This window comes from Betta splendens, chromosome 11 (assembly GCF_900634795.4).
Source record: "Betta splendens chromosome 11, fBetSpl5.4, whole genome shotgun sequence".
NCBI lineage: Eukaryota > Metazoa > Chordata > Actinopteri > Anabantiformes > Osphronemidae > Betta > Betta splendens.
This window is the reverse complement of record NC_040891.2, coordinates 800327-827646: the sequence shown is the minus strand read 5'-3', so window position 1 is coordinate 827646 and position 27320 is coordinate 800327. Positions and strand designations below refer to the sequence as shown.

The 27320-nt window shown below is 40.2% G+C and overlaps 3 protein-coding genes and 1 long non-coding RNA gene across 9 annotated transcripts in view; 3 read left to right on the top strand and 1 right to left on the bottom strand.

The window, feature by feature from the left end:
- Positions 1–8362, top strand: part of vars2 (valyl-tRNA synthetase 2, mitochondrial) — a 49911-nt gene extending 41549 nt beyond the window's left edge. For all 4 annotated transcript variants that reach the window (XM_029166232.3, XM_029166233.2, XM_029166234.2 and 1 more), the window contains one exon: positions 7372–8362. In XM_029166232.3, the coding sequence (XP_029022065.1) occupies positions 7372–7452 (81 nt within the window). In that variant the 3' untranslated portion in view covers positions 7453–8362. The remainder of the gene's footprint in view (positions 1–7371) is intronic.
- A 464-nt stretch (positions 8363–8826) lies between these two features.
- Positions 8827–17100, top strand: mgat1b (alpha-1,3-mannosyl-glycoprotein 2-beta-N-acetylglucosaminyltransferase b). The gene is made up of 4 exons (XM_055512957.1): positions 8827–9235; positions 9784–9837; positions 12821–13989; positions 14934–17100. Exons 3-4 carry the CDS (start codon positions 13156–13158, stop codon positions 15633–15635), a joined length of 1536 nt encoding a protein of 511 aa, XP_055368932.1. The 5' UTR covers positions 8827–9235; positions 9784–9837; positions 12821–13155; the 3' UTR covers positions 15636–17100.
- A 667-nt stretch (positions 17101–17767) lies between these two features.
- LOC129604848 (uncharacterized) lies at positions 17768–19503 on the bottom strand. Its single transcript, XR_008696153.1, has 2 exons — positions 18692–19503; positions 17768–17949 (listed from the first exon to the last, which is right to left on the bottom strand). It is a non-coding gene; the product is annotated as an uncharacterized LOC129604848 (long non-coding RNA).
- An 823-nt stretch (positions 19504–20326) lies between these two features.
- polr1h (RNA polymerase I subunit H) lies at positions 20327–26404 on the top strand. Of its 3 annotated transcripts, none has more exons than XM_055512959.1 (5): positions 20327–20468; positions 24641–24760; positions 25204–25307; positions 25387–25496; positions 25713–26404. In XM_055512959.1, the coding sequence occupies exons 2-5, from the start codon at positions 24643–24645 to the stop codon at positions 25735–25737; spliced, it is 357 nt and encodes a 118-aa protein (XP_055368934.1). In that variant the 5' UTR covers positions 20327–20468; positions 24641–24642; the 3' UTR covers positions 25738–26404. The 3 variants fall into 3 exon arrangements, with proteins under 3 accessions (XP_055368934.1, XP_029022749.1, XP_055368933.1); XM_029166916.3 differs by lacking the exon at positions 20327–20468 and adding an exon at positions 24188–24337; XM_055512958.1 differs by lacking the exon at positions 20327–20468 and adding an exon at positions 24198–24222.
- Positions 26405–27320: the final 916 nt, after the last annotated feature.

Sequence of the window (27320 nt, the reverse complement as noted above, 5' to 3'; positions counted from 1 at the left end):
TTTCTGTTTCTGTTTATGCACCAAAGTCTGCCTCACCCTTTTGGGTGAACAATGTTAAGCTACAGCTTTACTAACCTTGTCGTCGGACACTCAACACCTGAGCTGATAAACAGGCCAATATCAATAATGTGTGAATATGGAAATTGTGGTGTTGTATGTCATGACTTTTAATAAGTAGTATGGGATATGTATAAGAAAATATATTCTTATAAAAATAAGAAAACCTTTAATAGTCCCGCAGTGGGGAAATTACCTCTCACAACAGCAGTACAGATGAGCAAGAATACAGGTACAGAACAGTTTGTGTTGGCACAGTACAAAGCAGTACAGTACAGTTAGAGTGAGTATGAGGTCATTGCAGGGTTATTGCACAGTAATGGGTATAAGATTTGTACCGGTAACAATATACATGATTGTTCACAGATTTACACAAATATTGTGCAGAGCAGGTTGCTATATAAACCACTGATGCAGTGGGTGAGTGACTGTGGTGGGATGTGGTCAACAGTTCTGATTGTACAGTCTGACAGCAGCAGGTAGGAAGGATCTACGATATCTCTCCTTCACACAGCGAGGGTGGATCAGTCTGCTACTGAAGCTGCTCTCCAGAGCAGACAGTGAGTCCTCCAGTGGGTGAGAGACCTGGTCCATGATGGATGTCAGTTTAGCCAGGACCCTTCTCTCACCCACCTCCTGCACCGTGTCCAGAGTGCAGCCCAGGACAGAGCTGGACTTCTTGATGATCCTGTCCAGACTCTTCCTGTCCCTCGCTGTGATGCTGCTGCCCCAGCAGACCACACCGTACAGGATGGCTGATGCCACCACAGAGTCATAGAAGGTCTTCAGGAGTGGCCCCTTCACTCCAAAAGACCGCAGTCTCCTCAGCAGGTAGAGTCTGCTCTGACCCTTCCTGTACAGTGCATCCGTGTTATGAGTCCAGTCCAGTTTATTGTTCAGATGCACTCCCAGGTACTTGTAAGAGTCCACTCTCTCAATGTCTCTTCCCTGGATGTGCATCGGTGGTATGACAGCAGGCTGCTGTCTGCGGAAATCCACCACCATCTCCTTCGTTTTCCCTGCATTGATCAGGAGGTGGTTCCGCTGGCACCAGTCCACAAAGTTCTGAGTGAGTCCTCTGTACTCTGCATCATCATCATCGGTGATCAGTCCGACGATCGCAGAGTCATCAGAGAACTTCTGCAGAACACAGCTGTCCGTGTTGTGTCTGAAGTCTGACGTGTAAAGGGTGAAAAGGAAGGGGGCCAGTACAGTCCCCTGTGGGGCCCCCACACTGCAGGTCAGAGTGTCAGACACACAGTCCCTGGCTCTCACAAACTGAGGCCTGTTTGTGAGATAGTCCATAATCTACTCCGTCAGATGAAGGTCCACACCAGCCTCCTCCAGTTTGTGTTTCAGAAGCATCGGCTGGATGGTGTTGAAGGCACTGGAGAAGTTAAAGAACATGATCCTCACAGTGCTGCCGGGCTTCTCTAGGTGGGAAAGGGCTCGATGTAGGAGGAAGATGACGGCGTCGTCTACTCCTATGCCGTGTCGGTAGGCGAACTGCAGCGGGTCCAGGTAGGTTCCCACTGCAGAGCGGAGGTGACCCAGGACCAGTCTCTCCAGTGTCTTCATCAGGTGTGATGTCAGAGCCACTGGTCTGAAGCTGCTGGGGTCTTTGGCGTGCGGTGTCTTGGGCACTGGTACCACGCAGGAGGTCTTCCAGAGCTGTGGTACCACCCTCAGCTTGAGGCTCAGGTTAAAGACATGCTCCATAACTCCACATAGTTCGCCTGCACAGGACTTAAGGAGTCTGGAGCTGATGCCGTCTGGTCCAGCTGCTTTCCTGGCCTTGATCTTCCTGAGCTCACTTCTCACCTAGGTGCTGGAGAAGGATAGGGGTTGAGGGAGTGTCTCAGTGTGGTCTGAAGTGAGGGGTTGAGGAAGTGACTCAGTGTGGTGGTGTGAAGTGAGGGGGTGTGGTTGGGATGAGTCGCCAGTCATCAGGGCTGAGGGTAGAGGGCTTTGTGTAAAGGTGTGAAGGGCTGTGGGGGCTGGTAATCCAGTGGTATGAGGTGACAAAAGGTTCAGAGGCAGCTGCTGGGAGGTGTGAGTGGGTGCTTGGTCAAACCTATTAAAGTGTGAGTTCAGCTCGTTGACCCAGCTCAGGTCCCCCTCAGCCTGTGGGTGTGGAGCTTTGAAGTCTGAGATGGTTTTCAGGCTTCTCCACACCTCACTGACATTGTTCTGCTGCAGCTGCTCCTCCAACTTCCTCCTGTAGCTGGACTTCCCCTCACGGATTTTCCTCCTCAGCTCCTTCTGCACCCTCCTCAGCTCCTCCCTGTCCCCTGATTTAAATGCTCTCTTCTTCTCCTTTAGCAGAGCTTTAATATCAGGGGTGACCCATGGCTTGCTGTTGGTGAAACACCGAACCCGCCTGGTGGGAACAGTGTTTTCACAGCAGAAGTTTATGTAGTCCGTTACACAGTCTGTTATTGCGTTAATGTCCTCCCCATGTGGGTCGCAGAGCTCCGTCCACACAGTGGTGTTAAAACAGTCCCTGAGAGCCTCCTCGCTCTCAGCTGTCCACCTCTTCACTGTGCGGGGCACCACCGGCTCCCTGTGTACAACAGGTTTATACACAGGCAGGAGATGCAGGATGTTGTGGTCAGCTCTGCCCAGCGGTGGGAGGGAGGATGCAGTGTAGGCCTCTTTGGTGTTGGCATAGAATAAGTCCAGGGTTTTGTTGTCTCTGGTGGGGCAGGTCACATACTGGGTGTATGTAGGCAGAGCAGCTGAAGGAGGTGCATGGTTAAAGTCCCCAGAGATCAGGAAGAGGGCCTGTGGGTGCTGTGTTTGCAGCCTGCTGGTGACTGAGAGCAGGGTCTCAGAAGCTGTGTCAGCGTTAGCGGAGGGTGGGACGTACACAGCAATTATTATAACGTGTGTGAACTCCCTTGGCAGGTAGAATGGCCTCATGCCCACCGCTAACAGCTCAATGTCTCTGTTACACAGCTTCATTTTGACAGTGCAATGTCGTGGCATACACCACCTGATGTTCACAAACACAGCCAGACCCCCTCCCTTCCTCTTACCGCTGTTCTCTGTTCTGTCCGCACGTAGCAGATGAAAATTGTCCAGTGCGACAGTCGAGTCCGGGATGAGTGACGTCAGCCAGGTCTCCGTGAACAGCAGGACGCAGCTCGTTCTGTACTCCGGCTGGTACCGTGTGAGCGCCGCGAGCTCGTCAATCTTGTTGGGGAGAGATCTCACGTTCCCCATGATAACGGAGGGGACAGCGGGCCTGAAGCGTCTCGTTTTCTCCCGTCGTAGTTTTCCAGCGCGGCGCCCCCGTCGGGACTTCACCAGCACCTCAGCGGTGATCTCGTGTCTGTCTCTGGGCAGAACTACGGCGCTGCGCAGCGCGATCAGCTGCTCCGCGGTGTAAACAATGCGCGCTCTGACCCCGACGCACATCGTAGCTTTAAAAACAGCGTTTGTACTGCGCCAAACTTAGAAAAAACTATATAAAAGCTGTGTACAGGTTGTGTACACTAATGTTACTAACAACACACTAGAAAGGTAAACTTAAATAAGTGAAGAAAGTAATAAATAGAAGTAAGAGGACAGGAGCTGTTGTGACCAGCAGCCAGCTCGACCGGCGCCGGAGAGAAAATAACAATGCATATGTGTATGTATATGATATGTATATGTTTGTATGAGTATGTGCACACACGTTAACACTATTATCGGTATTGGTATTAATCTCCAAGGTAAACCACAGTACAACAGTTGTTTAGTTATAAATGTGTTAGCCTAAGGTGCATCCCTGCTTATTTATTTTGCACCAATTGTTTACTTAACAGATTTGCTTGGTTTCAGCAGCTGGTTGCACATCCACCCACCACCCCCCTCCCTCACACACACCCCAAAGCAGAAATTTAACCTGTCCACCAACACAGCAACAACACACATATTTCGGATTAGTTAATAAAACATTAAATAAAACATTAATCAAGAAGAGTATATATATTTCTTATATACTCCTCTTGTTAAAGCAAAGCTGTCCATCACAATGTGGTATTTAGCGTAATACATAATGCTTGTTAAACTGCCAGTGATCTCACGTTATCCATAATCAGTGAAGGGAGACATGGCTTGAATCTTCTCACCTCGTCCCCTCTCGTTTTCTTCCTTATTTGTTTGGGTAAGCTTGACGTTCCTGGCGGAGTTAAGTACTTTGCTGCCAAACTTAGTGAGATCAGCTGTTCCTGGGTGTAAACAAAGTTTGCGTGGCGCTGGGTCTGCTCTTGCACACCAGCTTTACAGATAAGGGAAAGTATAAATCCAAGTGAAAAAACGCACCAAAAAACTCTCTCGAATAACATGATCAGAGTTGGTGCAGCTTATATACTAAGACTAATTAAAGAAAATCACACCCACTAGTTAAAAAAAGGAAAAATACAGAAAAGACAACATGGTAAGACAGAGTAATTGGAGCGTGCTGCAGCACGCTCCAATTACTCTGTCTTACCATGTTGTCTTTGTCTGCAGATGTTCAAGTGACCCTGTGGTGGAAATTTTCCATAAAGAAGCAGATGAGAGAGTTGTCCTTTTGTGCGATTTATTGAAAAAATAAAGAAAATAAAAATAATGGGGAAAGCAAATAAAAAGCATGGATGTTGATCGTGCACATCAACAAACCAAAAACCAGCTGGGGAGATCAGTGCACACACCACGAAGGTGTGATGCAAAGAGCCCACGATCCTCAAGTTGCTTCTGCCTTTTAACTTCTCTGTCCGACTAGGGTGGAATGTCTTTCTAACCCAATCAAATTACATGCACCATCTCCTCCCTGTCGCAGTGTGTGTGAAGATATTTACATTCTCACACCTGCAACGCTGACGTCCAACTATCTGTGAGAAAGGAGCAGCAAGTCTCAACAGACAGAGACACAACTCCCCGACCTTGGGTTTGGGAGCTAGAGTTGAGAGTCTATCAGGCAGAGACAACCATTGAACAATCTAGGTGAAATGTCAAATGCATACAGTAAGACAAAACAGAACATAAGTCATAAATCATATAATAACTGCATAGAAGTAAGGAAGACACAATTTTTCCCATAACAGACCTATAGTCAAGTCTTTAAGTTAAAAAACAGAGTAACTTATCAGAGTGAGAAATGTAAAACAAAAACACAATTATGTAAACTTATAAAATAAACCATCATCTATCCATTTAACTTTGCTGTTGGACTTATCCGCACCTGGGTTTTATGACCAGTCTGTCATATTTCAGACTGGCTTTATCTCCCCCTTCATGTGCAGCTTTCAGCTTAGGCAACAGTTCTTTTTTCCTATTCAGTACAGCATCGGAAAAGTACTCATTTATATAAATACTGGTGCCTCTTATTTTTCTGGCAGAGGACATAATAGTCCTATTATCCTAACAATTATTTGCCTGGGTTTCCTCCCCTCCTGAAACTGACCCACTCTGGGCGCGTTTCTGTTTTTATCATCTAGTCCCATTTTACTTTGAAACAAGTCCCTGATTTTCTTCTGTGATGCCATCAACTACAAGGTTATTCCTCCTTGACTGGTTCTCAATGAAGTCCAGCTTTGTGGCCATGTTGTCCAGCTCCTCCCTTGATTTTATATCTGTTACAAACTTCTATGGGTTATCCATTTCCTGCTATCATTGCATCAACTTTGTCCTGGCTAAATTCCAAACTAGATTTTACTCCTTGGGCATCTCTGATGACATCATCCAGCCTTTTGTTGTGTGCCTTCAATAATCACCTGCACAAAACATTTAAAGTTTTCCTTTTGTTGCTGTAGCATCTCCTTGTAGAAGTCTCTTTGCTGTTCAAGCATCTGACTTAGCCTGCTGATAGTCACAAGTGACTCATCCTCTGTGGGTGATGGTATTGAATGTTTGGGATGCATGGAGGCCTTTAATATTAAACCAGAAAAATCCTGGATAACTTTAGGCCTACAGCCTACTCAGGTCCTTGTTCCAAACAATCCACAGTACGATGTTGTTCTGACAAATCCTACTTCCAGTCTTCATTGAACAGATTGATTTAAGACTTCCTTGCTCAGATGAAAGATGCAAGATAGAATAACAAGAGGATTTGGAGGATACAGGATGTGATGGATGGACACAGACTGAGCAGACAGCACAATCACATGCAGCCATCTTTTTCAGCTGTTTAGCCAACATCCTTCTTTCCGCCACCTCCTCGATGGACTCAAGTGTGCAGCCCTGGACAGAGGCAGCCTTTTTAAACAGCTTGTTAAATCTCTTCCTGTCCCTGCCTGTACTGCCCCCCGCCCAGCACACAACTTCATAAACACTAAAGTGTTTATGAAGGAGGTGACCATGCAGTCACTTTGTGACTGCGTGGTCATCTCTGGACCACCAGGAACAAGGGCAGAGCTTCAAGACTGGGCTACAGCTTGAGCCAGGTGTGGATCCAGAACTGGGGCTTGAGTGGGTCATAGATCAGGGGTGGGCAAATTTTCCAACTCTCCCTGCCCTAGTTGACGCTGATTGTCTCGATCTGGTGTGTTCATTCAATCAGCAGCTGAAAAAGCTAACTGACAGACCTGGTGAAGGTGATCAGCAGGGAGAGTTGAAAAACCAGCAGGGACACTCGCCCTTGAGGACCAGGATTGTCCACTCCTGCCGTAGATGCTGGGTTGTAGCATTTGCTGGATGTGGCTGCAGAACTGAGCTGGGCTTGAAAACAGAGCAGGAGCATGAGCTGGGCCAAACGCTGAACTTGACCTAGGCGTGAACGCTGGGGCTTGGGCTGGACATGATTGCAGCACAGGGGGCTTGGGCTGGACATGACTGTAACAAAGGAGCTAGAGCTGGACGTGACTGCTGCACTGGGGCTAGACGGGGCTTGGCAACAGGAGCAGCAGAGACAAGACATTGGCTTGGCGACAGAAGCAGCAAAAAACCAGATAGGCTTGGCAACAGGAACAGACAAAGCTGAGTCTGCAGCCTTGGGTTCCAAGGCAGGCGCCTCCTGCTGAATAACAGCAGGACGTGAGACTGGAACAGACTGAAGTCTGGTAGTCGAGGCATCAGGGGCAGAATGTGAGTCTGCAGCAGCAGTCTGTGGGTCACTAGTAGCGACAGGCAGTGGGACAGTTACAGCGGCGAGCCAAGGCTGAAGCAGGCTGAGAGGCCGATAAAACTGGAGAAGCGCAAGTAGTGTTCAGTTCAAGGAACAGTTTGGGTCCCAGAATCCCACTTAGTCCAGGAGTCTGTTGACAAAGTAGGCTAGTAAGTGAAGGCTTACTATAATATCAAATAGTAAAATGTCTCCTTATTTGAATTTTTTGCTTTTCTTTTGTTCAGATGTCAACCATACAGCAAGAGCTGAAGACCATTGAGGACCAACTGAAGCTGCTCCAAGATACTCAAACAGATGAGAGATAACAGCTCAATTCATCAGGCATTATATAATAATTGTGTGGACTCTTGCATCAGCCATAATGAACTATTCTCTGTGAGGCATCACATGTTCTTAACATAATTGTTCATGCCTTGTTCCATTGACAAACGACAGTTTGTTTGTTTAGTTTAGCATGTGAGAAATGTAATACAAGGACAAATCAAAAATTAATATGTGAGCAATATATATATACATAATCTGACAACTGAAATAAAAAATGTGTTGCATGATGGAAACAGGAGGATTTCTAAAGTTTAACTAGTGAATAAAATCCAGGACACCTTTTTGGTGTCCATTCAAATGTTCTTTTATGTGCAGAACAATTGGTGATCGGTGATTCAGGTTAGCATGACTAGTTTTGGCATGTTATCTAAAGAAAAAAAGTCAGATGCTTGCAACAGAGCTGATGGAACAAAAAGGCTATAGTATACTATTACTAGTGTACTGCAGAACCCTGTATTTGTGATGTTGCTGCCCCTGGTCCAAATTCATGTAATAGTCCAGCATGAACATTACTTTTCCCAAACAGTGATATGTAATGTTGTTATTACAGCTGGATAGTCAGTCTACCCAGTGGAACTTTGGAATCAGTTGCCTGTCTGTTATGCTAGATAGAACCTGAGTCATATTCAACAGACAAAAAAGATGTACTGAGAAATGTCTCAGTAACTCTTATGTCATCAAGTGAACCTATAGATTACAAAACATGGGTGTATTCAAAACATAGTAATATTTTAATGAAATTGTGTTTTTGAATATGCAGGTACTAATGTTATATAAGTACTAATATTGTATGAAAAAGGTACACTCTCTGGAGGACAGGTCTCCAGATTGATTAGATTTTAAACATTTTCATCGTAATATTATGAATAAACATCTATTTTGTGCAATGCCCCCAGGTTTTAGACTTACTGTATACTGTTTTTTGTGGATTAATTGTGGCCTGACATACATGAAGTTGAAAGAAATTCTTTTTAGGTCAATATTGGTTATGATTGGTGCCTGTTTTGCCAATCATCCTATGAGGTATCAATGTAAACAAACGTATGTGAAAAGACGCAACTCTAACCAAACTGTCAGACAAAATTATTCTACTTAGAAAGTGCGTTATGAAATAAAAGCGCCACTAATGAACTATTATAAAAAGCTGTCCATTGAAAAATTACGTTTTGAAATTGCCATAATATGGTATTTAGAAAAATGAGCTCCATTGAACCTCTGAGTACATAAAATATTTCGCATTCTCCTTTTAAATGTTCTCATTAATGATGGTCAGATTGTGAAAATTTACTACATTTTAAATATTTTTAAAGGTGCGCCCCGCCCACCCACTAAACCGGAAGTTGCACTGTGTACAGTCCAGTGAAAATGCTGTCATCGTGCCGTCATAAGTGTAGTGGCAGCCTGGCAGACCCAGTTGGAATAACGTTATGAACAACTTAACCAAAACAGAGGAGGGTCTGACACTGGATGCATATGAAAGCGTAACATTAACATTTTTAGTATTGCAGCCAGATAACATTAGCAGCTATTTATGCTGCACAAAGCAGAGCTGGCGAATAGCCTGAATTAGGGTAGAGGTACAGGCAACAGTAGAGCCGCTTTGATCCGATGCAGGTATGTGTTGTGAATGTGACGCCGAAGGAAATATCACTAAGGACGGTTCGACTGGCTAATGTTAGTTAGGTTAGCTAGCCACCTTGATGCAAGTCACATCCCCTTTGAAGATGCAAGTCGCATTGACTTGTTCTGAGCAGCGAGTGAGGGGTGAGTAAACTGGCTTCAAGTGCCACATCCATGTGTCCTTCCAGGACAACTCATAAATGGGGAAACGCATTCACTGCCGCTGCTCTGCGTTAGCCAGCTAGCTAACGGCACCCAGCGTTCCGGTTAGCTGTTGAAACATTCCTAATGTCCCTTATTAGAGACGACACGCCGGTTATGACCATGCTCTTTCCAACATCTATAGTATCCTGTAGTTTAATATAGCTCTGGGTTGTTTGATACCGCCTATTCTAATAGCTTAAAATAAGTATGTGAAGAGTTAACAGTTGTGTGATATTGATCTGATGTGGACATTAGCATGAGTTGGAAGTAAGTAGCTACATCGTCTTCATCGTTAGCAGCGGCTTATAGTCATAATCCGTGTAGTTGATCAGCTGTTTTATGGGCTTGTTGCTGTACACTTCTCTTCACTCTACGCTTCACTTCTTATCCTATCAGTAAGTTCCACGTTGTCTAACAGTGGGAGGAGGGTGTTAAAAGAGCTGGTAGTTACTGTATGTGCGAAAAACACAATGCCCTCCTCTGCACAGCTTAACTCTCCAACCCTGGAAGGTAAACAGACGTGAACCCTGCTCCAGGTTCAGGTAGGGTCGCCACTTCATTCTTGTTTGTGGTCTGCCTGTTTGAGCTTCACCTCTCCTAGCTTCTCGTTTCTGTCAAGAACTTAAAATCTCCAATGTCCATTTTCTGTCTTGTTACATTTCTACTTTTTCTACCTCAAATGGCCCATAGTGTTATTAACGCTGTTCACTATTCAGTGTTGCTTTTTAAAATATTTATCACTAAGGCTACAGTGGGTCATTAAACACACAGTTTACACAATTTACACACAATCTCAATTCTTTGTTTATTGTTAGTGTTCAGTGTTGTTATTTTTTTAGATATTTATCACTACAAGCTAAAGTGGGTCATTAAACACACAATTTGCACACAACCTCAACTCTCCGTTTATTGTTGGTGTTCATGTTACTTATTTGGTTCATAGTAAGTCTCACTCAACAATGTTGGAGCACAAATTATGATAATTTTCACCTCTGAAACAAGGTACCAATTATGGTTACAATGTTGATTTTACTAATTTGTTCATCAGCAGACTCTGTTGCACAAAAGCTTAATTAAGTTGTTATGGAAATGTATTCTCTTAATTCTAGTGACTGATCTTTTAGTTTAGCTGCCGATAGATAGATAGATAGATAGATAGATAGATAGATAGATAGATAGATAGATAGATAGATAGATATCATATAATATAGTTGCGCATTATTGTGATTGTTGAGTTTGAAACTGTTGATGTAAAGTCAATTTATCCAGGTCCATAATAAGGTTCTATGCAGTCTAGTATCAGCTTTTTACAGCTTACTGTAAAAAGTGAGTCTCTCTTGTCAGCAGACCTTTACTGGATGGTGTAAAAGACAATCTCCTTTTGTACATAATAAGCTAACAAACAAAATAAGCTGCTGCTCTGTGGGTGAAACAGAAGCTGCACAAGTTTAAACCATGTTTAATTTGTGATCAATACTTGTGGTTTGTTAAGTATGGACATATTCAATTTAAATCAGTTCAATTTTATTTATACAGTATAGAGCCAATTCACAACAGGGTTATCTCAAGGAACTTTACAATGTAAGGTAAAACGTGACACAACTAAACCCAAAAATCCCACATACAGCAAGCCTTTAATTTATTCATTAAAATCAGTATAGTAACATATACACAGACATTAATACTCATTGGTAGTTTAGTTCAATTTAGAATTCAAATTTTGACAACCTCCAGCAGAACCAGGATATCCAGCTCCATGAGGCTTGATGCAGTAGCTTCTTCTTATCCTCACTTGACAATTGTGCAACAAAATAAGCATACTTGCAACAGTAGTATAGTGAATGATTCCTGTCAGATACCTTCAAAATAATTTATGCTGTTATGAGTTGGCTGTGTTGATAGCTACATCGTTCAGAGGCCAAACTTAAGTTCAATCATGCTTTTATGTTAGGCTGGCATGGTCGAGCGGGAAAACAAATTGATGATAAAATAAGAGTATAATAATTACACACTGACAAAGGTGAATCAAGATGCGGAGGGCCATGTTTAATTTCTTGTTAAAAGCAAGTACTATTTTTCTTTAGCTACTCAGCAATGTTTTGTATGTGTTAGCAATTTTGAGGGAATAAATGTAGCATTGCAGCATTCGGAGGGCATTTTTTTAGGATTTGCTTTTTAGAAAAAGTTAAAGTGGATATTGTTTTGGTGGATGTGTTTCTTTATGTAGATGTCTGTCTCCTATCCCCGGATTACATCTGCTTGATTCTGAGAATGACAACATTTCTGGACTACACTAAAACTTTAAAGTCACTTTACCGTGACTTTATTTTACAGTGATCCTCAGTTAATAAACCTGTGCTTCTATCTTATATTGTTTTTAATTTGATTCAAAATTCAAAAATCATTTTGTACTCTTTGATCGCTGTCACAGTTAGAGGTGCACACAAGAAGGTAGCAAGATTAAAAATAAGACTACTAACCCATATACACACGCACACACAAACACACATATCCAATTACTTGCTGAAGTTTTATTATAGATGTTATAGCATGGATGAAGATCAACCCTTACAGAGAGAGGTGACGGGATGAATTGTACACACTGTTGGCCACCAGTAGGAAAGATCAGTTCACAAACCCACAAGACTCCAACTTGAACTCAAAACATGTGACTGTTGTGTAGGCTCATGCATCTGATGAGTATACTGTATGTGGAGTGTGTTTTTTTGTGAAGAGGCAGTAATGAAGAAATAAACATAGGTGGTATGTTAATAGCTTGCAGGATGAAGTTTGTTCCATTGCAGAAGCAGTCAGAAATTCATTCCTAATCAGAACATCTGTTCTTTGAAGTCAAACATTCATCCTTACAAGATTATCGCCGTCCTATATTAATCAGCACTAAGTAGTTTAGCCTTAATTTATCAGTTCCAGTCATGTGACCTTATTTTTTTAACATTATTTTTTCTGTATCATCCAAAATACATTGTTCAAAAGTTTACTAAACTTACTAAAAGTGTCAAAGTTTCATTTTTTGACACTGTAGAACACGTTATTATTTATCACATTCTAAAGTGATTTTTTAGTCTTGTATTTGTCTACTCCACATCACAAAGACCGTGGTGCTACAAAACTATTCTATTTTATCTTGGATATGTTTATTTCAAAGTGCTTAAAGACGTTACAAATTCTTGTTATTTGACTGATGGTTGATGTGCAACAGGTAGTTCTTTGCGTTCATTGATATATGGAAAAATTGTCTAATTATCTTAAAGAAATTTCAACAGTTTGAAGGGGGTTTGAGTTTCATATCTGAAAACACAACAATTTGTATAGGGTAAGTGATACTTCGGATAGCTTATCAAAGCGTTTTTCCCCCCGGCATCTTATTATACCGTATATCTAAAATCACAATTTTAAATTACTTTTTTTTTTTTTTTATTTATTTGAATTTGAATGCTATTACTGGCACATCATGTAACACAGCTACATTAATAGTTCTGATTTCTTTTTCTGCTTTGTTTTCAGAATGATGGCTGAGATTCATCCAAGATTTCACTTTCTACCCCTTCTGTAACTTGCAGCTTTGTAACCCTTGCCTGTTGGTAAATTTAAACTGGGTAAGCGCTGGCTCCACCTATTGACTTGTCATGGGACTTTAATAGGATAATGTGAACTGACTTTAAAGAAATACTGTCTTCCTTTTGACACCCTCCTGGCTAAATGACAGGATGATTGACAAATATGAAATAACTGCAGTTTGACGGGATATCACTTTCCTACTTATCTGAGATTGATCTGTGGGATTCAGTCCCATCTCGAATTTCTGTCCTGCTTTTTTTTTTTTAACCTTTTCCTGGGCCATGGTTCGCAAGAAAGGCTCTCTTATACTATGTGGTGCCTTCCTGTTTGTTGCCTGGAATGCTTTGCTTTTACTTTATCTCTGGGGTCGCCCTCCGATCGGTCGCCTCGGGGAAGGGGGAGGAGCTGAGCCAGGAGGAAAAGAGGAGTGGGGCGGAGGCAGAGGAAAAGAAGTTCAAGCCAACCTGGCTGGCGAGGTAATCAGGTTGGCAGAGGAGGTTGAATTTCAGCTTGAGACCCAGAAAAAGCTACTGAAGCAGATTGAAAGTCATAGGGCAGTCTGGGCTCGACAGAAGGATGTTGGCAAAAGAGAAATGGATGACACAAAGGAAGTCCACCACCAAATTCCTGTTAAAGACAGCATAGGCGACAGGACCCAAACTGAAGTACAATTGCATCAGCCTGTTCATAAAGAAGCTGCGTCATTGGAACAGCACCTGGCCGTTGAAATTAAGAAAGAAATAATTGGTTACACTAAATTGCAGAGTTCTCCTGTTCCTCCAGATGTTATAATTCCTATTTTAGTTATTGCCTGTGACAGGGTGACTGTAAAACGGAGTCTCGACAGACTAATACAGTATCGCCCTTCTTCTGAGCTACATCCAATCATTGTCAGCCAAGACTGCGGCCACACCGAGACTGCTCATGTGATTGGATCATATGGAAATCAAGTTCTGCACATAAAGCAACCAGACCTGTCAGACATCAGAGTTCGACCAGAGCACAGGAAGTTCCAAGGCTACTACAAAATTGCTCGACATTACCGCTGGGCACTCAACCAGGTGTTTAACACATTTTCCCACTCTACTGTGGTCATAGTGGAGGATGACTTGGAGGTCAGTGTTTTAAAACTACTGCATTCACTTCATTACGTTCTCGTACAACATAAACTTTATGTTTATCTTTATCATTTACTTATCTTATTGTTGCCTTTGTCTTTACTGGAAAGTTTGACACACTCTTATAAGACTGGAGAAATATCATGGGTGCAGTGATAAGTCACTGTTCACTTTGATCAGTGTGTCCTAAATGCAAACACTGACAAATTTTATTGTTTGACAGTTGTTAACGATAGCTAAATAAGTTACTGATTGTAACAACTTTGTCTTATTTGTATTATTATATAAATTATATCAGCATCAGGTAGAATCAAGTTTCCGTTTGCCCGTACCGAAAATGCCAAAAGTCAGCAAGGGATCACTTTTTCTTTCTAGACTGACAACATGGTTTGCTACTGTATGATTTATGGTATGATAAAATGCATTAGTTTGTACATTCCAAAGACAATAGTGTGTGTGTGTGTGTGTGTGTGTGTGTGTGTGTGTGTGTGTGTGTGTGTGTGTGTGTGTGTGTGTGTGTGTGTGTGTGTGTGTGTGTGTTATAATACGTAACTTGCCTTTAGATGCAAGTTCATAATTATGTTCCTGCTATATTTCTGCACTTATAACTTCAAATGGGCGCTCAAGGGAGAAGATGAGCCCTGTAATTCTCTCTCTCTCTCTCACACACACACAAACGGATCTGTGAAACTGTATTTACAGGTTACTGTTTTTTAGCTGAAACTCTGGCATACTTGTGCTAAAGGTGTGCATCATTAGTAAATTAATATTGCACTTTATTACATAATTACTTAAATTCACTAAATGTATAAATGTCACCCTGGGCGTTGACCAGAGTGGAAACCAGATCATTTGCAAGAAAAAAAAAACTTACTCCTGAATGCTTTCCTGGATGTGTTTTAAACAACGGTCTTCTACTGTGCTTTTCCCTCCTCATTTAGGTGGCACCTGATTTCTTTGAGTATTTTAGCGCCTTGTACCCAATCTTACGCTCAGATCCCACCTTATGGTGTGTTTCTGCCTGGAATGATAATGGCAGAGATGCCTTGGTGGATCCATCCAAAGCTGAGCTCCTTTACAGAACAGACTTCTTCCCTGGGCTGGGCTGGATGCTGCTGAAGGAAATGTGGTTTGAGCTGGAACCCAAGTGGCCCTCAGCTTTCTGGGATGACTGGATGCGTCAACCAGAGCAGCGCAAGGACCGCTCCTGCATTCGTCCAGAAATCTCTCGGACTATTACTTTTGGACGGAAAGGTGTTAGTTTAGGTCAGTTCTTTGACCAGTACCTTCGTTATATTAGGCTAAACACTGAATTTGTGCCTTTTACCAAGCAGGATCTATCTTATTTGTTAAAAGAGAAATACGATGAAATGTTTATTAAAGAAGTTTACAGCGCCTCACTAGTGAGGATTGAGGACCTGCAACAAGGAAGCAGTTTAAGGGGACTTGGACTATACAGGGTACAATACTCCAGCCGGGACAGTTTTAAAGTCCTTGCTCGAAACTTAGGGGTGATGGATGACTTAAAATCTGGAGTTCCTCGTACAGGTTACAGAGGAGTGATCTGCTTCCTGTACAAAGGTCGAAGGGTGTTCTTGGCCCCACCAGAGGGCTGGACGCAGTATGACATTAGCTGGAGCTGAGAGACTGATCCAGACTGTACAATGTGAATGGTGTTGAAGAGGGGAGAGACCCATTCTCTAAAGAATACCCTCTCAGACCAAAGATAATTTTAGCAGACACAGTGGTTCATAAAGGAAGTGATGCCGTACAGGGTTCTTTGCAGCTGTGAGATTAAGTTGTTACGGTTCAGGTTAAAGGGGTTAAGGAAGCTTCTAAAAAAAGGGTGCTCATTTAAAACAAGCAAGTTCAGGTTCACACAGACTTCAACAAGACGTTTGTGTTACTTGTTTAAAAAGAAAATTCCAACCATAAACTGTTTTATAACATGCTATGCTTTCTGGCCTTGTTTGGTGATTTTTTTTTTATTCTTGTGAAATAATGGCCAGATGAAACTAAACACCACACTATTGACTAAATGCCAGAGGTTTGCAGAGACTGTAAGTGGAGTTTGTCATTGTTATGATTTGTACAGAAAGTGCCTGTTTGTGTTGCTAAAAATGAGCCGCAGTGTTTTGTGTAGCAATTGGGGGAAAAAAATGTATAAAATTCTAACATTTAGGAAAGATTTAAAGGAATTGGTTGCAATTAATTCAACCCTCTAAGTTATTCGACATTTTGATTTAACCTGCTACAAGGAATTAGGTGATAAGTCTGTCTATAGAAAGTTGTGATGTTAGAGGGCTAACAAAAAGAACAAGAAAGAAAAACATATGTGTGCAGGAATCAGAGGTGCAGTTTGCTACGAGTCACTCTTGGATTAGTCAAAAATTTAAATTTGGATTTAGTGCACAACAGTAAACCAAATGTGCAGTAACACTAAATTGTTCAGTATGTTTCAAATGAAGCAGGTCAGGCCACATTCAAAGGGAGTTTTTAGAACCAGTCCTGAATCACTATTATAAAGGTCCAGCAAAACCACTGCTGTGTTTTTGAGTCTCAAAACAGTGAATTGTATTAATAGGCACAACAGCACGCTTACGTTTCTATGATGATAACTGCACTCAGGTTACTAAAGAAAGAAAACTTAAACAAAACATGCCCACGCTGGCACATCTGACCAATCACTGTGGCTCATCTAATTTTGTCAGAAAGGACATGAGACAAGCACTTCCTTTTTTGTCTTTATTTTTTTTGGGCAGTTGAGTATTAAATGCAACTGTGCAATGGATGAATGACAGATGATGTTTAGGAAAGTTCTAATATTTTTACAAAGCTGAAAACAAGATTAATTTTAATTGGACCCCAGATGCAGAGCAAAATGTAACTCCACAACAACCAAACCACAGTTTTCTGAAATATCTATGACTAATAGTTTTCCAACAGTAAGACAGAGGAGTGGCTAGAAATGTGATTATCACTGTACTGTAATTAGCTTTGGAAGATGGATCCATGTCTGTATGGTGATGATAAAAATCACTGCCTGAGGTGTTTATAACTTTATAACAGTATAATTAAAAACAAATATTTTGATATTTGTCAACATGCTGACAGTGTCATTGTTCATTCATAGAATTCATTTAGGTGTAACATCAGCATCATAATTGCACTTTTTTGTTTGATAGGCAGTTCTGAAAATCGGGATTATTAAAGACCTGTTCACCTTGAAACTCTTACACTCACGTATAGTGTACATTTCTACTTGTAGGTTTTCTGTTGGTAAATGTCAGATATGTCCAATCAGTGGCTTTGCCAAGGTAATGTTCTGTGCTGAATTACGGATTATTAAGCTCACAGATAAACCTGTTTTAATGGTCTAAGCTGAGGTTAGGGTCTTATTGTGTTTTTATGGAGTCAAATCCCTCCACAAAGACAATTTTATTAGGAGATACCACAGGACATTTATAGTAAATTCAGGATATTAACTACTTAAGGAAATTCAAGTAGACGCAGCTTCAAAGTGTCATAGTCAGTCTGTAGAACATGTTTTCAATCAGTCAGGTCAATGGGTCATGAGCTCAGAGTTTTTTTGTGCCACATGAACTAAGAAAGAAACCTCTTCATCAGTGAGTTTGATCTTTGTCCTCTTCTTTCCTGTAATGGAACGACACAGCCCTCCTGCGTATGTTAATAATCTGTTTCACATAAATACTTAGGTCATTGATTAATGTATTTGTGGTGGAAATTTTCCATAAAGAAGCAGATGAGAGAGGTGTCCTTTTGTGCGGTTTATTGAAATAATAAAGAAAATAAAAATAATGGGGAAAGCAAATCAAAAAGCCAGCTGGGGAGATCAGTGCACACACCATGAAGACGTGATGCAAAGAGCCCACGATCCTCAAGTTGCTTCTGCCTTTTCACCTTTCTCCCGGGACCTGGTGGAATCTCCTTATCACACTGTGGGTAAAGATGTTTACATTACACAGGGAATACACAAGGCTACAGCCTTGGGTCTGGTGAGGCATTAGACAGAAAGGAGCCAGGGGTAAAAGGCAGACACAAGCCATAAATAATCGGTCACCTTGAGAGGGAAATAGATTGTCTGTCTGAGAATGTTCAGTTCTGGGTCTAATCAACAAGTACAGAATGCATGGTCGCTATACAGAGTCAGAAATGAACACAAGAAGCATTAAAGTACAATTTTTCCATTACAGTATTAATACACTATTCTGCCAAGCAAAGATTCATGCAATGTTAGTTTATGCATTCTAGGTCTGTGCATGAAGTGCAATTCATTATTCATGTGTAAAATGAAAAAAGGAATAACGACTTTTTATGCTGTGTTTCGTTTCCGTAAATCGGTAAAACACATTTGCGATATACTGATTTACTCATTCTCCTTTTCTCCACTTTCAAAACGAAATAAGAAAAAGGGAAAGCGGGGGCGGGGCCAGTGGCCGGACTTTCACAATAAAACGCCCAAGAGCATTTGAAGCGCAACATCGGCAAATATTTGTAACTCTTGAAGGATTGCGGTCGTGTTTTGACACACAACGCGACCCACATTGTTAACATTAATAAACGTAACCATCATTTATTTATCCCGTCTCAGTGCTGACAACTGTCGATGACGTTACGACACCTTGCGTTTGCTAATGGAATGACAGGTCAGTCAGCTCGCCACCGTCGGGTCACTTACAGAATCACCTGCCAACAAAGCTAAGTTTACGGGGCATCCTGCTTCTTTAGACTCCAGCGACTGTCTCAGAGCCTGCTTTACCTGCGGGAGAATAACAGCCACTCAATCTGCCTCACAATAACTGAACTCATTGTGAGCCAGGACTACCAATGTGCATAGCATCATCTTTGTGAGGAAGATTCTGTGACAAAGTGTGTGTGATCAGATGATCTGTCACGCAACATCAAGGTGTTACTGTATGTACAGAGCAGATGAGTGCCCGCAGAGGATCTTTTTATTTTCCACCACCTACCTTCGGTATTGGTTTAGTAGTCATCATACCTGAGAGACTGGTTCTACATCAACTGTTCTGCATGGTGAGCTCAGCAATGGATCCGCTGCAGTTTGCCTACCAGCCTGGCATCAGAGTAGATGCCAGGCTTGTCCTCCTAACCTAGTCTTCCTAACCTAAAAACAGAATGCAGAAGTTTAACATGTTATAGTTTATTGACAACAGGTCATTGCAATTAACGAGCAAACTTCAGTCCTACCTTCTGCGTCACATTATGCCTTTTACAACTGTAAGGACTGTTACTGTATAGACTACAAAACATTCTCAAGGCATCAAAAAGGACAGCTAACATGATTTGCTTCTGCTTCAAATAACTGCTGTAACAGCAACCAGTTCAGCACACACATTCAACTAAATGACGCATGTTTTTCTCACATTTAGCTAAATGTCAAAGTGTCTAAATATAAATGATAAATGTAAATGTTACATGTTAAATCTAAATATTATACCTAAATGTAAATGTTAAATGTCAAATGTAAATGTTAAATGATCGCCGACTGTAAAACTGAATATTCATGTCATCTGCAAATAGACCCCACCCCTACCCTCAAAGAGTCCTTGTGTCTGGTCTCAGATTAGTGACGGACTCAAACACCTCAAACAGTACTTCCGGGCAAGATGGCGAAGGGAGTGCACGTCTGGTAAACGTCCAGCGCAGTAAAACTTTTGAAAACGCAAAATTTTGACTAAATATTCGTAAGACCAACTCTCTGTTGAATATCTAGATAAAAAAGCAACTTTATGAACCGGCTAAATATTACGTAACACATTCAAAAACTAGCATATAAACATGGCCAAATTCAACGCTAAAGCTACGACTAATGCTAAAGCTAAATGGCTGTTTCCACATGACTACTGCACACCTGAGGATATGGAAACAAGTGCCAAGGGTATTAAAAACATCTTAACATCGCCTTTGAAACCAGCAGGACCGCAGAAAAAAAACAGACCATCTCGAGTCGAATGCAGATCATTCAAGCATCTCCAACGCCACAATCTTAGCTGCAATTGATACTCTGAAGGACATGATGACCTACTTTAAGTCAGAGCTGAAACAAAATACTCTGACTATAGCAAATATCACTATATCTTCTGAAAGATAGAAGATAGAAGAAAATGGTGGAAAGGTGGAAAAGTGGAAAGATACAAGAGAAGATGGAATTTAAGACTAAATGGGGTTAAGGAAGAAAAAGATGAAAACACTAGAGCGCTGTAAGCGAAATCATCTCAAAGATCACACACATTGGAAAGAGAAAATAGACTATATTCTCAATACGGTAAACCGGCTGGGCCCAAACGATGTCAACCGCCCTCGACAAATCATTCAGTTCACAGGAAGGAGCTTCAGGGACAAGCTTTTTGGCATCCAGTCAGCAGGGACCTCAACATACGGTTTGCAAAGAGCACAGAAAGGCAAGAAAAGCAGTGTGGCCCAAAGTTGAAAAGGTGAGAAAGAATGGATGTAACATTATGTTTCGAGGCCCCTATGCCTTCATCAACGGTCAGAGAGTGACACCATGACTTAATTCAGTATTACTGTTGACATAAAACGATAATTATAACTTCAAGGTTTTGCTACCACCAAGTTCTCATTTCACCTTCAACTTCGTTCTGTATCTGTCAAGTTTATTTCTCTTGTTATATGATACAACTAAAATTCAATATTTCCTTACTTTCCTTAAATGCTAGGGGTCTTAACTAAGAGAACAAGTTTCTTCATATTTTGTAAAGGGAAGAATGTTGATTTTGTTTTTCTACAAGAAACACACTCTGAAAAGGAAGACAATTTATTCTGGTCTCAGCAGAGGGGTGACAAGGTTTTCTTCAGCCATGGCAACTCTAGATCAGCAGGGGTCGCTATACTACTTAGAAACTTCCAAGGCCAACTTGTGTCCCATATGGTAGACAAACATGGTCACTGGTTGATCATCATAATAAATATTGATAATCTAAAGTTTATCCTGGTTAACATATATGGCTATAATAATACCAAAGAAAATAAAAGATTATTAGAACAAATCTCATCACATTTAGACCAACTCAGTTTATCACACTCATCTAATACTACCATACTTGGGGGGGGGGGGGACTTGAACCTAGTACAAGATGACTGTATGGATAGATCTTCTTCTAATTATGCTTCAAGTCACCCCAATGTAACGTTTAACAATTTCTACAATGAGCAAGGCCTAATCGACTCATGGAAACATCTTAACCCAGGCATAATACAGTTCACATGGTTCAGCGCTAATTATAATTCAAAATCAAGAATTGACCATTGGTTAATTTCATCTCAACTATTGTCCCATGAGGTTAAATGTAATATTTCTCCTGCTCCATTAACAGACCACTGTGTTTTATTTTTATATATCAAACACCCAATAATGATTACTGCCAAATTATTAAATCACTGATTTTTGAAATTGAGACATCTGAGGAACTTGATTCCCCAGTCAAAAAATGGGAATACCTCAATACAAAATTCGCAAATTCTCAATCTCATTCAGTAAAAATTAAAGAAAGATCTTGAAAAAAATGAGCTGGTCATTGTAAAACAGCTGAATGATTACTGTGGTAGGCCTAACCCCTCGGACAGTGACAGGCAACAGATTTTAAAATTGCAAACTAAATTAGATGAACTTTACGCTCATAGAGCCCAAGGAGCATATATCAGGTCCAGAGCCAGATGGATAGAAGATGAAAAATTCAGCATATTTTTGCAGCCTAGAAAAAAGAAAACAAAAAAGAAATGGTGTCAAGTCTCTTTTTGTGGACAATGTAAAAATTACAGATGAAAAAGCCATATCCTCAGAAATTTTCATGAAGGTTTTTATTGCCAACTCTACAGCTCTAAATTTTCTAGAATAGACTGTGACACTTTTATAAAAGAAATTGCACAACACGTCCCCAAAGTAGATGACACATTTAAACAAACATGTGATAATCAACTTTTAATCTCTGAGCTTGACGCAGTGATGAGCAGACTCTCTCAGACGGGCTCATGGGACTTTTACAGACACTTTTGGGAGGATATCAGAAACTTGATCTATCAAGTCTTCTTGAAAATTTTTGAGACCTGCACCCTGCCACCTGCAATGAGACATAGAGTTATAATTTCCAACCCAAAACCTTATAAAAGATCCTAGAATTATAGAAAACAGAAGGCCCATCACATTAAGGAAATAAGGATATCACATCAAGTCCCAGCAGTTATCGAAAAAATAAGACACTTCTCCAAAGCTTCAGGGTTAAACTTAAACTCAAAGAAATGTGAACTCCTGGCTATCCATGACACAGCTCTGAAACAAATCAACCACATCTCGGTTACATCAGAAACCCAATAGCTGGGTATTTACATTAACAAAGACTAAATAATAAGCCAATCAATGAATGTGGGAAAGAAATTTGATGAATACAAGACAAAGTTAAACTTATGGCTTCAAAGAGATATATTGCTCCTAGGCCGGATTTACTTGACAAAAATGGAATGTTTAATGAGATGTATTTACCCATCTTACTCTAATGCCATCCCAACTAAAGTAATAAAATCCATCAACAAAATTAATCTGAAATTCATTTGGAGAAACAGGCCTCATTACATTAAAAAGAACTATATGGTCAAAGAAATTAAAGATGGTGGTCTCAGAGTTATTGATTTTGACTGCCTTAATGGAACCCTGAAAGTAAACTGGCTAAAATCATGGATCAAACAAAGCCATTCCTTTTGGTTCTGTATCCCAAATTACTTATTTAACAAAATGGGTGGCTTACAGTTTTTGCTAATTAGTGATTTTGATATTATTAAGATCCCCATAGCATTGCAGGTTTTGTTATATTGGATATTGTTATATGTAAATAATTTCTCACCACACTCAAATATAATATGGAACAACAGATATGTACTGCATCTCAACAAGTCCTTATTTTATGCTGGATGGTTTGGGAAAAATATATGGTCGGTGACTGATCTGATGGATACTGATGGTAATCTGTTAGATTACGATGAATTCTGTTCAAAACACAGTTTTAATCCTCCCATCTCAGAATTCTTAAAAATACGTAATGCTCTTCCTCGAGAATTTGTGTTCCTAACAAGGAACATAATGACACACCAAATTATAAAACCAAAACTGCCCTCATTATCAATTCAAGAAATTCCCCTATTGGACAAAAAAATGTGACAATTCTTTTATCAGAAATTGGTTCACTGAACGGTTATTTCCGGGGCGACAGAACAAAAATAATATATTACACAAATTTGACAAAAACACAGTTATTAAATTAAGAACCAAATATACTAAACTTCCTATTCTCCCAAAAGCAAAAGAAACACATTTTAAAATTATGAACAATATCTATCCTTTCAAAGACTACGCTTTAACATTGATGAGAACAGCTGTTCCTTCTGCCAAAATGCTATTGAGGAAATCGTCCATGTTTTTTTCCTATGTACTGCTGTATTTCTGGTTGAATGTTCACAAATGGTTAAAAAATAAATTTCCACCCTTTATGAGTTTCTTCTCTAAAGATGGCATGTTATTTGGTGTAACATTAAACAACATAGTAGATGATTTATGTATTAATACTGTATTGTGTTTAGCTAAGTTCTTTATACACAAAAACAGACTACGGAGATGTCCCCCCAGCTGTGCCTTCTTTAAAAACAAATTTGGTGTATATTTGAGATCCCTAAGTTTAGTTGATGCACCCAAAGCTAAAAAAAATAGTTGATACCATGAGTGACCTTCCCAGTGGATTAGATAACTGAGTCAGTCATTGATGTATTTTCCCTGCATTTGTACCACTACCCACTCTGTAATTTTTTTTTACTTAACACTGTCCTTCCTGTTATTGTTACTTTTGTTACCTTTGTGCTCCCTCCTTAAATATTGTATTACTGTAAGCTGTATCCGCCATGTTTGGTATAAGTGTAATTGACAGTTGTTTAAATAAAAGGTTAAAAAAAACACCTCAAACAGTGCGCACAGCCCCGCTCACATCCGACTCTGGACCGGTGCACAATACTTTTTTTTCTTAACCTTTTATTTAAACAACTGTCAATTACACTTCGGTGCACAATACTGGAGGAGAAGCTTAAGGCAAATGAAGCCCGCATGGCCGTCAGCTCCGGCTCCCTCCCGTTAGCGGAGATGGAACTAGGGATCGTTAGCGCATTTAAATGACGTGTCAATGTGCGACGGTGAGACGTTTAAGGACCTTTCATCGTCTAACCATGCAGACGCCTATGTTTTGATAGTGTTGCTTCACCACTGCGTATCATTTGAAGATTGAAACAACATTTCTACGTTCAATAGGCGAGTAAATAAATTATGTCGTAAAATCTAATGTTACTTAAAACTTGAAAGAGTCGACAGTTAACTTGGCAGATTGTTCCAGCTATATCCACGTGTAGATGAGAGACACGCAACTCTCGGTTAACTTGAATTAGTCTTTAAGCCCTACTAGTTGGTTATAAAAACAGAAACTATACATTTTAACAGAAGTGTAAGGTTTTAATCTTTTAAGTAATTAACACATTTGTAAACATGGCGATGGCTAAACACTTTCATTTATGTCTACAACGGTGATTATTGCTCATGATCATCTACTTCTCACAGATATGTCGAATTTTTTGGGGGATTTAAACTTCTGCCCCGAGTGTGGAAACGTTCTACCTCTGCCAGCGACGCAGGACACGGTCCGGTGCCCTCGCTGCTCCTTCTCCATCCCTGTAGGAGGTACTGTACCTACCTTCTGTTCTCGCCTCAGGCTGGACGTGTAATTGAACTCATACATATTCCTCAATAAAATTCTTGACATTCTAATTAAATGTACTGTATCATCAGTCGAAGAAAACAAGTCATCGTTTCTCGCTTTGAATTCATTGTAATTCAAATAATTTAATTGATTGATCACAAAAATCGAAAAGATTATTCAGTAATCACATTGACTGCTAGTTAAGGTCAAGCAAAATTGACATTGTAACTATATTACCAGTAATCTAATGTTTTGAAGTGACTTATAATAAATTTAATTGTCTTGTAATAGAACATGTAGTAATAATGCAACTGCAATGATGGAAAGGAAAAGAAGCAAAATATTTACCAGGTTATTCAGCTATTTAGGATAGTTTAACATCACAAATTTGTTCTTGTTATCTGACATCCATTTTCTTGGTAAGAGTTTACAGGCCAGGAAATGCAGTCTACGGTCATGTTCAACCCTGTGGAGCAGTCACCAGTGACTCTAGAGCATGAGGAGGACTATGAGCTGAAGGGACCTGTGGTAAGAACATCTGCTTCACATCAACCAAAATGGTATCAACAGTTGATTATTTAAATAGGAATCATTCCTCCTATTTCAGATTGATAGACACTGTTCCCGTTGCAATAAAGAGGGAATGATTTACCATACCAGGCAAATGAGATCTGCAGATGAAGGACAGACCGTATTTTTCACATGTATACACTGCAGGTAATTTGTCAAAGCATTCTATTTATGCAAGAATTCATATTGCCATGTTACTTGAAAGATTAACTGGAACATACAGCTCTCCGCTTTAATGGAAAAAACAGATACTTTAAGATTATAGAGAACTGATTTCTCTATCAGTTACAAGAATATATTTTTTGTTAAATACAGACGATTTGTGCTGCCTGTTGATATTTAATCTTTTTTTTGGTATTCCAGGTATCAAGAGAAGGAGGACTCTTGAGAAGAAGTCAGCTTCACCTTCTTGATTTCTTTACATGTCTATCAGTGTTTGTCATACTGGTACTTTCTCAACACATACTTTGTAAATTTGAGCCTGAAAAAACAAATTGTCACTGGACCATTAGCATTTGGTTCATCTATTGTGGCTAATAGAGTGTAACTTCAGTAAGCTAAATTCCTGTCATGTAAAGGCCTTTTCATAGGAAATTTCTCAGGTACATATGTTTTTCTCCCCATTTAAAATAAACTATAAAAAGTGGGACAACTGTTGCCGAAAAGACACTGACTGCTCATAAGCTGCTGACCAACAAAAGTGAAGATGATTTTAGGAGAAATTGGAGAAATTCTTAATAAGAAAACCAATTTAGTGAGAAAGGAAAAATGGGTAAGAAATCAAAGCAAAAACACTTTTGTGTGTGTGTGTGTGTGTGTGTGTGTGTGTGTTTTCTGGTCATTTTGTGTCCATCTATTTTTGTGTCCTTTGTTTATTTTGTAAGTGGATTTTATTGTTTCATTCTTCTCAGTTTCCAATATAAAGAATAATTTAATATCTAAATATTGGTGAGGAACAAAAGTGAGTAATTATTAATGTTAATAAAACTACTTAGGAACATTTTTTTTAATTAATGAAGTTAAATGAATAAAGAGTTAACACTGATATTCACTAACATATTTGTTACTTGTGGGCTTGTTTATTGTAACTCCTCTTATTTGGATGTCCTAGTAAAATGTGTCAAATCCTCTGTATAAGCATAGCCTCAATTTGAACTAAAGAAATACTGTTCCTATAGTTCGTGTTTTGAATCATCTGTCAGTCATCTGTCTTTCTGGGATTTTAATAATATGCATTTCCTAAATCTCGGATCTCTGTTTTCTGCTATCTCGGAGATAGCGTGGCGTTACTACACCCTAATTACTACAATGCAGAGAATGATTTGCACTAGTGGTCATCTCACGTTGGGATGTTTTATCTTTCAGCATAACCAACATAAATTCATCAATCAATCTTTACATTTACTCAATTGTAACATATTTAAACATAAAAATGTTGCTAACAGTTATTACATTTTGCAGTTGTTACTGTAATACAAAGAGCTAGAAAGAAACGTAAGATGAGAACCCTCCTTTAATAGTTACGTCTAATTTTTTTTTTAGGACCTAAAAATAAAATATTAGTTTTGTTCTCATTGAATTTAAAGTTTCAACATCTGTGGGTTCATCTGATTAGTATAATCAAAAACCCATACTCATATAAAAACACTTAGTTCAGTTGTTTGCTGAAATTCATCTTCACTCAATTTACAGTACAGCCATTGCAGATTAGAGACTGTGATAGAAATTCAGCAGGATTATACAGAATTCAAAGGATGGGTTTAACAATCACATCCATCCATCCATTTTCAGCCGTTTATCCAGGGCCGGGTCGCGGGGGCAGCAGTCTAAGCAGAGAGCTCCAGACTTCCCTCTCTCTGGACACTTCCTCCTGCTCTTCTGGTGGGACCCCAAGGTGTTCCCAGGCCAGCCGAGAGACTTTCCAGGGTGTCTTCGGTATTCCCTGGGACCTTCTACCTAATTCCAGATCAC